The sequence below is a fragment of the Citrus clementina genome, unplaced genomic scaffold, assembly GCF_000493195.1.
Source record: "Citrus clementina cultivar Clemenules unplaced genomic scaffold, Citrus_clementina_v1.0 scaffold_2, whole genome shotgun sequence".
NCBI classification, from domain to species: domain Eukaryota; kingdom Viridiplantae; phylum Streptophyta; class Magnoliopsida; order Sapindales; family Rutaceae; genus Citrus; species Citrus x clementina.
In genome coordinates this window covers 10,997,984-11,011,099 of record NW_006262688.1, presented here as the reverse complement: position 1 = coordinate 11,011,099, position 13,116 = coordinate 10,997,984, and the positions used below count along the sequence as shown (strand labels likewise).

Here is a 13,116-nt window from a genome sequence, read left to right as displayed (position 1 = left end):
TTTCCTTTTTCCCCGACGAATTGTCCAATGGTGACTTAAACCCGGCATCCAACGAGAAGGTTTCACACTTGGCGTGTTGTTTCTATTATTCTGCTGAAAAGTGTTACCCCCGAAGTTGCTGAGGAGACAGACAAGATGAGCTTGAGCGAACGCTACGGTCAAGCACTCAGGGCTATCCAAGAGGTATGCTTTACTGGGGTACCCCGGTGTACCCTTCATTCTTTACTTATTTATTCCTATTGTCATACACATATATATAACATGTCTTTAACAATCTGCAGGCATCATTTCTCCTTAGCCACTGCCTTCCAGATCTCGACTCCCTCGTTGCTACCCAATTGGAGGTCAAAAAATTAAGGAGTGAGCTCCAAAGTCGACAGTCTCGTGATGACAAGCTTGCTCGAGAAGTCAAAACTTTGTAGGAACGCCTTACTGACCTATCTCAAGAGAAAGCTCGATTAGACAGGGTTTGCGATGAGTTGAGGGCCACAAACGATGATCTACTGTCCCGACAAAAGAAGATGGCGGAGGAGGCATTCTCTCTTATTATAACAGAGGTATGGAGTGTGGATTCAGAACTGGAGGCACCCCGCATGGAGAAATATGTCAACAAGGCTACGATTCTGAAGACGATTGAAGAAAGGAAGAAGTATTCCCATGCACAGCCGGGTACCCTTTCTAGGTCACCTAGGGTACCGTGCGTGCTTCAGCCGTTACCTGCCTTAGATGCCCCTACTTCAGCTGCTCATATTTTAGGTACCTCAGAGTCTTCTGCTAACTGCCCTCTGGAGAAGGATGATGGGGACAATGCACCACCATCGGTGTAGCCATTTTATAGTGCTGTTATTTTTCTGGATCTATCCACATTTTGCTATTTGGAAATTGTTTCTTTCTTTTTGGTTTCTTGAGTATTTTGTATTACTGAGATCTTTATTTTGTTATGATATTGTGCTACCGAACCCTCTATATTTTGAGCTTGTATTTTGCATCCTCATTATTCTGCAAATGAATACTGGGCCAAATTGTTATCTTGTAAATTTCTAGGGTACCTCTCATTATATGTGATGAATTTTTTTTTTAAATGGGGTACCTCAGGTACCTAACAAATATTCGACATCAGGCGCCTACTGGCTTATGCAGACTGATGTGCTTGGTGCATGTCCTTATCGAAAATTATGGCGGATCCTCCACAAATAGTTTATCAAATTTGAGAGCGCGCAATTGGTCCAACTAATTAATTTCTTGCTCTTTCGAAGCTTTCTCCGAATTTTTAAATGGCCTACCCCCTACTTTGCTCAAGTAAGATCATACCTATGCAGAATCTCATGGCGCTAGGGTATGCCAGCTTTACTTCACCCTCGGGTCTTCTTTGACCCTCCCTCTCTATATTTAGGTAGCCTTGTCATGCTTCTGTAGGAAGGCTACCCCAAGGCTATTCATTCCCTTGCCAATCTTGGCTTTACATAGATCATCACAATCTAGGTATGTCAGGTACCCTGGCTGGTCCTGTAATAAGTTAGTCATAATTGACAAGCGTATGGCAAAAATTGCATATAACCATATGTGAGGGTATATTAATGGCGATAAACGATATAATCTGCATTTCATGATCGAAGTGGCGAAAAAATAAAGAACACACATCAATTTGTTGAGAAAGAAAATGCATTTATAGATAACGAAAGCATTGATCAATACACGACTTAGCTTTGTTACCCTAAAGAGAACAGGAGACCGTAAGACCTCATATCCTTTTCATTTGGGAATTAAAGAAATTCTAAAGTTGCAACTGACCAACATAGGGTATTTGGAGTACCCCATATGGCCTACCACACACAAACATTAAAGAAAGCAGAAAACAGTAGAAGACTAAAGGTTAGGACACTGTCCTTTAGTAATATTTCCACAACATTGTAGCATTCCAGGGGTGCCTCACGATTGTCCCATCCATGTGGAGTAGCCGATATGCAGCTGACCCAACGGGTTTATCGATGCGGTATGGTCCTCCCAATTTGCCCCGAAAGTGCCTTTGCAGGGTATCATAGTGTTCTAAGTTACCCTCCTCAAGACTAACTCTCATTTCTTGAAGGATCGAGGGCGTACCCTTTTTTCATATAGACCCTAAATGCGATACTGGTACAAGGCTGTCCTCAATTCCGCTCTAACCCTTTTTTCAGCCACCAAATCAAGATTTGAAGCAATCAATGAGGTGGTCTCGGCCTCATTAAAGTATTCAACTCTGTGAGAGGGTACCCCAATTTCCGCTGGGATTACTGTGTCAACACCGAATGCGAAAGAGAAGGGGGTTTCTTCGGTAAAGGTGTTCTGAGTAGTCCGGTAGGCCTACAGCACCCTAGGCAGCTCGTCTACCCAAGCTCCCTTTCTTGCTTCCAACATCTTCTTCAGGATACCTTTGATAATCTTGTTAATGGCTTCGACCTGCCCATTAGATTGGGGGTGGGCAGGTGTAGCAAACCGGTTGGCTATCCAAGCTCCGAGCAAAAACTTTAAAATTTTTCATTATCGAATTGCTTGCCGTTATCACTAACAATTGCATAAGGGATCCTAAATCTACAAATGAGGTTCTTCCAAATGAATTTCGTGGTTTTCCTTTCTGTGATGCTTGTTAGTGGCTCTATTTCCGCCCACTTTATAAAATAGTCTACCGCTACGATTGCATATTTTGCTCACCCCTTCTCGGTAGGTAATGGGCCAATGAGGTCCACTCCCTATATAGCAAAGAGCCAAGGGGAAGATATAATTGTTAGCTTCTCTAGGGGTAGGTATGGTACCCTGGCGAACCTTTGGCACTTGTCACAGCTTCGTACCATATTTTTAGCATCTTCCCGCATGGTAAGCTAGTAGTATCCCTGACGGAGAGCTTTTTGCGCCAGTGATTGTGCTCCATAGTGATTGCCACAAATTCCCTCATATATCTCCCTCATGACATACTCGGCCTTGTCACTTTCCAAGCATTTAAGGTAAGGGAGAGTGAACCATCTTCTGTATAAGGTATCCTAGATCAGGCAATACCGCGCAACTTTATATTTTAGTCTTCTTGCTTCACTTTTATCTAAGGGGAGGTCCCCGTCCTTGAGGTACCTTATAATAGGCTCCATCCAAGGTACCCCGTTGGACAGTGATCCTACTTCCAATGGCTCGAGGAGATCAATACTGGGGGCGGGTATGTGTTCTGTCGTAATGGGGCTAGCTGACTGAGCTACACCAAGGGATGCCATTTTTACCAAATTGTCGGCTTTGCTGTTTTGCAATCGGGGTACCCTTTCCACCTTAACTTTACAAAATTGGGACATCAACTTTCTGGTTTTCCCGAGGTACCCCTTCATGTTTTTCTCTTTCGCTTGATACTGTGCGGTAATTTGGCTTACCACTAACTGGGAGTCGCTCTTGATGTGTACTATTTTTGTTCTCAAAGCCTTCGACATCCTCAACTCCGCTATGATGGCCTCGTATTCGGCTTCATTGTTTGAAGCCTTGAATCCAAATTGCAAAACATAGCATATTTTCACCTTGTTCGAGTCGATTATAATTATTCCCGCACCACTTCCGTGTGAATTAGAGGAATTATCTACATATATTTCCCAAACATATCCCCCTTCATCGGCGAATGGGGTATCTGATAGGTACCTCAGATTACCTTCACCATAAGAGTCATTGGCGAATTCCGCAATGAAATCAGCGATGGCTTGAGCTTTGATCGTCGAACGAGGCTTGAAGTTGATGTCGAACTCGCTTAATTCGAAGGACCATCGGAGAAGCCTTACGGACATATCTAACTTCTGGAGGATTTGCCGGAGGGGAAGGTTGGCGACGACTGCAATGGTGTGAGCTTGAAAATATGGTCTGAGCTTCTTTACTGCGACAACCAGTGCCAAAACAATTTTATCAGAGGTGGGGTACCGCTTTTCGGCATCGACCATAGCCTTACTAGTGTAATAAATAGGCCGTTGTACCCCATTATCATCTTTTCGGAGTAACACAGAGCTGGTGACATGGTCGGATATAGCGAGATACAACAGAAACACCTCCCCCAACTCAGGTTTGGCAAGTAGTGGAGTATTGATGAGGCACCCCTTCAGTTCTTTGAAAGTTTCTTTGCAATCGGGGGTCCATTGGAGCTTTTTACCAGCTTTCAAGGCTTTGAAAAAGGGCTTACATTGGTCGATAGCCTTGGAGATGAAGCGACTCAGGGCAGCTACCCAGCCTGCCAAGCTTTGAACCTCCTTGATGGTGCGTGGCAACTTCATGTCAAGAACCACGCGAATTTTATCGGGGTTGGCCTCGATCCCCCGTTGTTGCACAATGAACCCAAGAAATTTACCCGAGGTAACCCCAAATGCACATTTTTTAGGGTTGAGTCACATCTTGTGTCTTCTCAAAACTGTAAAGGTATCTCTGAGTAGCCCTAGGTGTTCCCCCGCATGCACCGATTTGGTGATCATGTCGTCTATGTATACCTCCATTGTGTGCTCAATTTGTTCCCTAAAAATTTTATTCACCAACCGCTGATAAGTAGCTCCGACATTCTTTAAACCAAACGGCATAACTTTATAACAGTATAACCCACAATTGGTGATAAAGGTCGTTTTGTCTTGATCGGGTTCGTACATTGGGATTTGGTTGTAACCGGAGAAGGCATCTATAAAACTAAGCATCTCATGTCCTGTTGTTGCATCAACCAGCTGGTCCACCCGGGGGAGCGAGAAGCTATCCTTGGGGCAGGACTTGTTCAAACCGGTGAAATCCACACACATACGGCACTTTCCATTTAATTTCTTGACTAGAACAATGTTGGATACCCAATCGGGGTACATTGCTTCCCGGATGAATCCCGTTACTAATAGACGGTCTACCTCTTGCTCAAGTGCGTCGTACCTATCTTGGTTGAATGTGCGACGCTTCTGTTTGACCGGTTTATGATGTAGGCTGACATTGAGTTTGTGATAGGAGAAGGAATATGAGATACCCGGTATATCTGAGTGGGACCAGGCAAATATATCATGGTGCTCGCGTAGAAAGTTGATGAGCCTCTCTCATTGTTCTTCCGAAAGATTGAAGCCTACTTTCACGATCTTTGTTAGGTCGGTGGCACAAATCGAGACAGAAACAATGTTTTCAACTGGGGTACCCCGTTTTTCATCTTTCAGTATTCACGAATCTAGAGGTGTCTCAAATTTGCACCTGGGCTCAATATGGTCCCCGTGGGGTACCCCTGAGTCATCCGGAGCAATTGTTTCTACACCCACTAGCGAGGTTCCCAATTGCTTTGGTGGGTCGGCTACCTAAGAAGCGTTTTTTAGCACCGTTCTCCTCTGTCTCGCAAGTGCTCGCTTCGAGGGATAAAGTGTGGGCTTGCTACCACTGGGGTACCCCTTCATTGACAGATCGAAAGCTATTTAGTAAGTGACTTTGGAGGCCACGGAGTAACATCCACGAGCTGATTGCTGATCCCTTTTAATGGTGATAACTTATTGGGCGGCTTGAACTTTCATGGCGAGGTAGTGCATGGATACCACTGCTTTAGTTGCTACTAAGAACGACCTACCTAATATAATGTTGTAGGGGCTCGGGTGATCCACAATAAGAAAATCAATCATATAAACAACACGGTGATGTACCTTATTAAGTGTAACGAGTAGTGTAATGATGCCCTTTGGGATAACCATATCTCCAATGAACCCAATAAGAGGCGTAGCATATGGGGTGATATTTGGCGACTCAATCAATAGTTGATCCAAGGTGCTTTTGAAAATGATATCAACGGAGCTGCCGGTATCTACAAGAGTTCTTGGTACCTTACCAGTAGCAACCTTCAACGTAATTACTAAGGAATCATCATGGGGGTACGAGATACCCTCAACATATTTTTTTGCGAAAAAGATAGGTGGGGGATGGTGGAGTACCTGCGGTGTACCCCATCCATTAAAGTTGACTTCTCTGCCAATATTTGTGGCTAACGATAACGATCTACTATATAGTTTGATGGCCCTCCTGGAATGGCCAGCTAGAGTCGGTCCGCCCGTGATCATCCGGACATACACACATTTCTTATGTCCCGGGGGCACCTCTCGTTCAGGGCTGCCATCAATTACCTGCTTGCCCTTATCTTGCTTCATGGATTTCCGAGCCTCCCTCATGCCAGCAACAAATTCTTTGAGGTACCAACTAAGAATCAATGATTTAATTTCCTCACGGCTGTGCTGTGACCGAAGTTCTCGTGGAACTCACAATACTTTACGCTACGCTTCATGTTTCTGCTTCATTGGCTTGGGCGGATGGAGGAGTCCGCTATCCCAAATCTGGTAAAAGATCTGCTCTGGGGAACGATTCAGCGGATGGTAAGACTCGTACCGAGGCCTCGTGGTGGCTCTCGTTGCTCTGGTGGTGGCGATTTTGGAGGTTAGGGTACCCGTAAGATACCCTGAGTGTTAAACCCTTACCCCCGTAGAGGGCTCCTCGTTCGGGGTACCCTTGGTATTGGGGCTTCCGTTCTCTTGGGCTTCTCCTTATTCTTTGTGACCTCGGCCTTATCTTCTTAGCGCTTCAAATGGCATTTCTCATCCATCTCCACTTGCTGCAACGCCCGGGAACGGGCTTCCCCATATGAAAGTATGCGCTTCTTTTAAAAAGAACGTCATAGCTTGCCCAACAGTAATTTTTTCTCAAAATAGGTCAGTGTGTGTTGGTTTTCAAATGCTCATGTTCGCAACACCTCTTGGTAGAAACGACTCACATACTCTACTAAAGGTTCGGCTTCCCCTTGCTTGATAAAGGCAAGTTTGGAAGATGCCCTATCTTGAGTAGAAGTTTAGGAAATCTCTTTAGTAAATTCAGATAACAATTAGTGTAGGGAAGATACGTTTCCTGCCTTTAAAGACCGAAACCATGACTTTGCGGGGCCTGTGAGTGTGTGTGTAAACATCCTACACATGGCGTTCTCATCCACACCCTTGATAAGCATTTGGTCGCAGTATAGCTCAGCATGCTCCGAGGGATCAGTGGTACCCGAGTACTGGGGTATCTGAGGCATGGTGAACGCTTCGGGAAGAACTGTCGTCCGAATCTCCATAGTGAACGGCGATTGGTAGGTCATTGGTGTTGGAGCACTTGTGATGTTTTACTTCTCGGAGAGGAGATTCACTTGGGCTTTCAAGTTCTCTATTTTTTCCACAAGTTTGAGGGGTTACCCAAGGGGTACCTAATGATGTTGCCGCCATTTGAAAAGCCCTTTTGGCATTTAACTTTTCACAAAGATCCTCGTGGGCACGTTTTGCATGCCTCATACCCTGGCTGCTGCGGGAATTGCAAGAGGCGGTGGAACGTTCGTCTTGGGAGCCCACGGTTTGAAACTTAAAACGGGTACCCGATGGCCAATATTTTGGCTTGCTGGCCTTGAGTACCTCTTTTCTGACCATAGCTTGTTGGTTCGTTTAAGGTGATGGAGCATCTAGCATCACTGGTGGAAGTGAACTTTCAGGTGCCCTAGATCCAACCGCCCTAAGTATTGCATGGGTAAGATCCTCGAAACGCTTGTGAGAGATAGGTTCCTCATCTTGGCGAATACAAGTCGATTGCTTGATAGCCTTACCCTTGCTGAGACGGGCTAGCCTTCTTGCGGGATCACTATCTTCACCGCTGCTGTCATTTCTCATCCTTGTAGGATCCGCCATTAAACCTTTGGGAGGTACGTCGGGTGCCATATATTGGAGTATACACAACAACTAGTTTGATAACTGCAGTGGAGGCTTTTTGTGCGTCTCCCCATAGATGGCGCCAATTGTTTTAGAAAGATTTTGGGGTTATGAAAAGATAAACCTATCTAGAACAATAAATTTATATTTTTTGGGGGAAACGGGGTACTTCTCTGGTTGTTGTGTGCGGTGTTTCTAAATTCAAAGGAGGTGAGAAGGGGAAAGGGAAGTGGCAACAATGGTGGAAGGTTTGAACCAAGAAAAATGACCTTCGAAATTAGCTTCAAGCCTGCAAAATAGTGAAATACATGTTAGAGGTGAAGCCGGGGTACCCGGCGTTCACACTCCGACGCTCAAGTTAGCAAACTTAAGCTTTTTAATGATAAAGAGAGATTGTCAACCCTCTATAAATCAAGGTTTAAGGTTGAAGAAAACTTATTTTTGTGGAGTGTGAGTGAATGAGAACATGATGGAGAATAAAACCTAGACATCTTTATATATAAAGTACCTCAGCTGCCACGTGACGTATCCCTTTTGGCTATGGGCTATCCCTTTTTTGGCCTTTCACGTCTTTTTACCTTTTTATGATTTTTGGGCCGTTATGTGCATGCTTGGGAATCAAGAAGACGTTCGTGGCATATCTCATCCTTTGGAAACGTAGCGTGTGCTGGAGAGTGGTCCAGGGTACCTCTGCAGTGGCTGTCGGGTAGGCAGCTGAGGACCACTGTCTTTGGGACAATGTCCTTCACTTTTGGCAGGGGTGGCAGGCGGCTGTCCCTCCCTTTTCAGTATGACGTTTTGATATTTAATTCTAACAAAATCAAATATTATCCTTCAAGATATGGAGATATTTCCCATGACAGACTTTTTCATATGGTTCTCGTGAATCAGATCTATCAGGTACCTCCAGTTATATGGGGTACCTCGATCTATGCGGGGTACCTCGAATCATGCTGGGTACCTCTAATTGTGGAGGTTACCTCGAATCATTCCGGGTACCACTAATTGTGCGGAGTACCTTAAATCATGTCTAGTACCTTGGATTGTACTGGAGTTATTTCGTTCGTCGACATGTGGCGTTTTGCTACCTTTCCTATTTTTTCCCCAAATATATATATATATAGAAAAATAAATTAAGATTTGGTGGCAGTGGTGAAATAAAATTAAAGGAAAATAAAAAGAAAATGAAGTAAATAAATTTCATTTTTTGTCAAAATTATTTTGATATAAAATATAGCTACTCCAAAAGTTATTGTGTAAATCAATTTTCCTGTGTTGAGCCACATTCACTAGATATTTAATAGGTGCATCATGGGGGTAGAAGAGGAAATTTAACATTTTTCATCCAAACAAGCTGTAAAATGTAACGTAAAAGATTTGAAGTGTCCTTTGTTGAAATTAAACTAAAAATTTTTGTGATAACTCTTTCAAACTACAGGGTGTAGATATCCTTTTCGAGAGGCAAAACATCAAAAAAAATTCTTATTCTGGATTTTATAAATGTCTTATACATGAAAAAACACTTTAAATGCGGGCCAATCTTCCATAGAAAAAAATTTGGATTCATATGCTTATTTTTCAAAACTTTTGTGTCGCGTCTGCATTTACACAGTACAATACTATGATTTTATTACATATATCCTTTTATTCAGTATTTAGTTTCAGCACTAAATCTCTTTTAATTAAAATAAGATTTTTTTTTTCAAATTTATTTATCAGCTCAAGCCTCAATGGTCATTCCACTTGGGTGAGCACCTCGATTAAATTAACCGCAATATGAACTAGACCAATCAGCCAACACAAATCAAGCTTTATACACATGACAAGAGGAATTAATTATCCAATTAACAAGTAGTTACAACAAGAGCAAGCGACGGGATAGATGACAAAAAGGAATTATTCCAAAGTACGTAACAGGATCATCGGTACTGGATCACTCACCGATTTGCCTCACTAAATCCTCTGAGGCCTTGGCTTAATTCTTCTCATCTTTTTGGCATCGTGTCTCTCGAACATCATCATCATCAGCCACCGTGGCTTTCCTGTTGAGAACGCAAGGTATGCCAACGACAATCCCCAAATGACTCCACATCCGTAACCCATGACAACAATTTTCCAATCAAACCAGGCCCAGCTGCTCGAAGTATCATCTTCTTCAGGCATTGGTGCTGGTGGTACCTCATAATTGCTACATTGTTGTGTCAGCGCAAATCCACATAACCCCAAGTTCCCAATAAAAGAATCATTCTGAAACGAATCGAACTGTTTCCCCTGAGGTATTGGTCCTACTAGCTGATTAAACGAAAGGTTCAATACTGAAAGAGCCGTCGGACTTGTCAACTCCACAGGAATCTCCCCTGCAAGCCAGTTCGATGAGAGGTCTAGTGATTCAAGCTGTGTCAAATTTCCCAACGACAATGGAATCTGACCTCTCAGGAATGTTGTGGGAAAGGTTGAGCAATTTGAGCGAGGAAAGTTTTCCAACTTCTTTTGGGATCATTCCTTCAAACCGGTTGTTCGACAAATCAATGGTTGTAAAAATATTTAGAACTCTCTCCATCTCAAGGTCAACTCCTTTATAGGTCAAAATCATGGAATAGTATTGATCGTAGCCAGCTGAATTCATATAATCAAGATCAATATCATCATTGTCTCCATGCATCATAGCTTTTAAACTTTGGAAATATCTTGCCGGCAGAAGGCCTGTGAATCCGTTGCGAGAGATATCAATTATTCTCAACTCAGGGAAAGGCCTTTTTATGCTGGGGACGTTGTTGTAAATGGGACCGTGGAAACTGTTTGATCGCAGGACAAGAACTTGTAACCGGGGAGGTGTTGCTGTCCAATATGGAAATGCATCGTTAATCTTGTTATTCCCCACATCTAAAACTTCCAAGTCGCCACAGTTTGCCAAAGATGGTGGTAATTTTCCCTCTAATTCATTGTCATTCAGGTTAAGGGCCACCAAGTCGTAGCACTTTGAAAATATTTGAGGAATGCTGCCGCGGAATTGGTTCTTCCGCAAATCCAACAAAGAGAGAGAATCAAAGTTTGCTAGACATTGTGGAATCATCCCGCTCAAGCTGTTATTGGACAAGTTAAGATATTCAATAGTGCTCAAATTGCAAATTGATGAAGGGAACTCTCCTGTCAATTTATTGTCTGAAACTGAAAGGAATCGTATGCGAGATGACAGAATGAATGGTAGCCTCTGGAGCAAGTTAGACTGAACGACAAGATGCCGTAACTCCACAGATGAGATTCTCTCCACACTTGTCAGAAAATTGTGAGATAGATTCAGAAAATACAAATACGGCCACTGATCTAGTTGGAAGATCTGGCCAGTAAGTTTATTGTTAGAAAGGTCTAACTCCACCAAATTTTCTGAGGTTCTTAAGAAATCTGGAAACTGAGACACGTTACAAGAAGAGAATTTGAACACCTCAAGCTTGGATAAAGCAAAGTTTACAGTTCCGGGGGTTGTTAGTGACAGGAGATTGTTGTTTGAAAGATCAACATATTCAAGATTCTTGAGATTTGAAAACATGTCTGCTTTCACTGTGCCACTCAAGCTATTTGATGAAAAATCAAGTGAAGTGAGATCCGGAAGTTCGAATGTTAAATTTGGATTTGAACTAGACTGCTGGAACTGGCCAAAAGTACCGATGTATTTGTTGTCAAGAAGGTCTAAATTTATTAAAGACGACAGATTGAACAACCAAGATGGAATTCTTCCATCTAGAAAATTACCTCCTAATTTCAGATGTGAAAGAGGGAGACAGCTTGCATGACAAGGAAGTTGACCCACGAATTGATTACCGGACAATTCTAGAAGAGAAAGTTGTGTCAAATTGAATGCTGATAATGGCAACTGACCAGTGAAATTTAAATGGGCAAGAGAGATTCTAGTTAGTTTGCTGAGGTTACCAAAAACATCCGGAAACTCCCCTGAAAACTGATTGTCCTCAAGATTTAACACAGTGAGCTGTTTAAGGTTAGATAGAGATGCTGGGACTTGGCCTGAGAAGAAGTTGGCTTCGAAAGCCAAGTAAGTGATTTCTGTGAGATTCCAAAATGAATTCGGAATCAAGCCGTCAAAGTAGCATGCAGAAAGATCAAGAAATTTCAAGTCTCTGAGATTGCCAATTGTGTCCGTTATTTTTCCTGAGAACTTTGTGACTGAGAGGTCCAAGATTCTAAGGGGACTGCTCCAGTTAGACTTGGGTAAATTGCCTGTAAGATGTCTATTGTCCGATAAAGTTAGTTGCCGGAGGAAAGGAAAGTGAAAAATATCAATAGGGAACTCGCCTTGGAGAAAACCACTACCAAGACTGAGAGATATCAAAGAAGCAGAAGACAGGTTCAACAATGAACTAGGGACAACTGAAAACATTTGCACATTGTCAAGAAGAAGATATCTCAACTCTGTTAGATTTTTCGCGAGATTATTAAAAGTGTGTTGCTCAAATTTCGTTCCAGGAATATCACCAGACAAATCAAGTGCAACCAGCTTTGACAGACGAGAAATTTGTGAAGGAACAATGCCAGAGAAATACGAAAAGGAAAGGTTAAGATGTGTTAGTTTTGTGAACTGACCAAAGTTGGATGAGATTTTGGTTCCGTTGAAATCATTGCAAGCAAGGTTGAGTTTCTGAAGATGATGGAGAAGGAAGAGAGTGCTGTTGGGATGAAGAGTGCCATGAACTGAGGTCAAGGCCAATTACATGGCCAGTCATCTCATCACAGGTTATGCCATCCCACGAACAACAATCACCATCTTTATTCCAGGACTTTGTCTTAGGGTAAGTAACAGCAGCATCGCAATGACTGAAGCAGAAGCATCCATTGAAATTGTGTTCTTAAATTGGAGTAAGGCAAAGCTTTCCTCGGGAGAGCAGAGCTTCACTGATGACACAGAAAAAATAACTCGAAAATGCAATAACATGATGCAAAGTAGGCGATACCCCCACATATTTTTCTTTTTCAGGTAGGAGTTGCAAGCTAGATCACTGAGCGTTGACACCATTAGACGACCACCTTAGTCTGTAATTTATAATGATTCTGCACTTTAATCCAAACTCCCTTTTTTTTCATATATGTTATTTAATTCTTATGAATTGGTCTTTAAGTAAAAGACTATTTGATAATTAATGGACGATATGAAAGAGTCATTGCTGTAAATTGCCGTCCGCACATCATCTCTCTGCTAATAGTTCTGATTGGAGAGACTTCTTTTTTTGGAGTTCGGCAATAGCAACAAAATTAACTACTTACGAGTGTGTATGAAATTGTGGTCACTGACAATTATGAGAGGAATCAAGTACTTGAAGTATTTACTAAGTAGCTTCCGTGCCTATAAAGTTTGGGTACTTTAATTTGTTTCAGAAAATGATTGACTTGTCTCTCG

General features: G+C 42.6%; 1 protein-coding gene and 1 pseudogene across 1 annotated transcript; both read right to left on the bottom strand.

Annotated features, from left to right (window-relative positions):
- Positions 1–2,855: 2,855 nt before the first annotated feature.
- Positions 2,856–4,265, bottom strand: LOC112100880. The gene is made up of 2 exons (XM_024190745.1): positions 3,100–4,265; positions 2,856–3,000 (listed from the first exon to the last, which is right to left on the bottom strand). The coding sequence occupies exons 1-2, from the start codon at positions 4,263–4,265 to the stop codon at positions 2,856–2,858; spliced, it is 1,311 nt and encodes a 436-aa protein (XP_024046513.1).
- A 5,397-nt stretch (positions 4,266–9,662) lies between these two features.
- Positions 9,663–12,102, bottom strand: LOC18051990 (annotated as a pseudogene).
- Between the last annotated feature and the right edge of the window lie 1,014 nt (positions 12,103–13,116).

Coding starts and splice junctions, on each gene's coding strand:
- LOC112100880 (XM_024190745.1), bottom strand. CDS start 4,265: ATGAAGTTGCCACGCACCATCAAGGAGGTTCAAAGCTTGGCAGGCTGG. Junction 3,001..3,099: donor TGGATGGAGCCTATTATAAG/GTACCTCAAGGA, acceptor TACCTTATACAG/AAGATGGTTCACTCTCCCTT.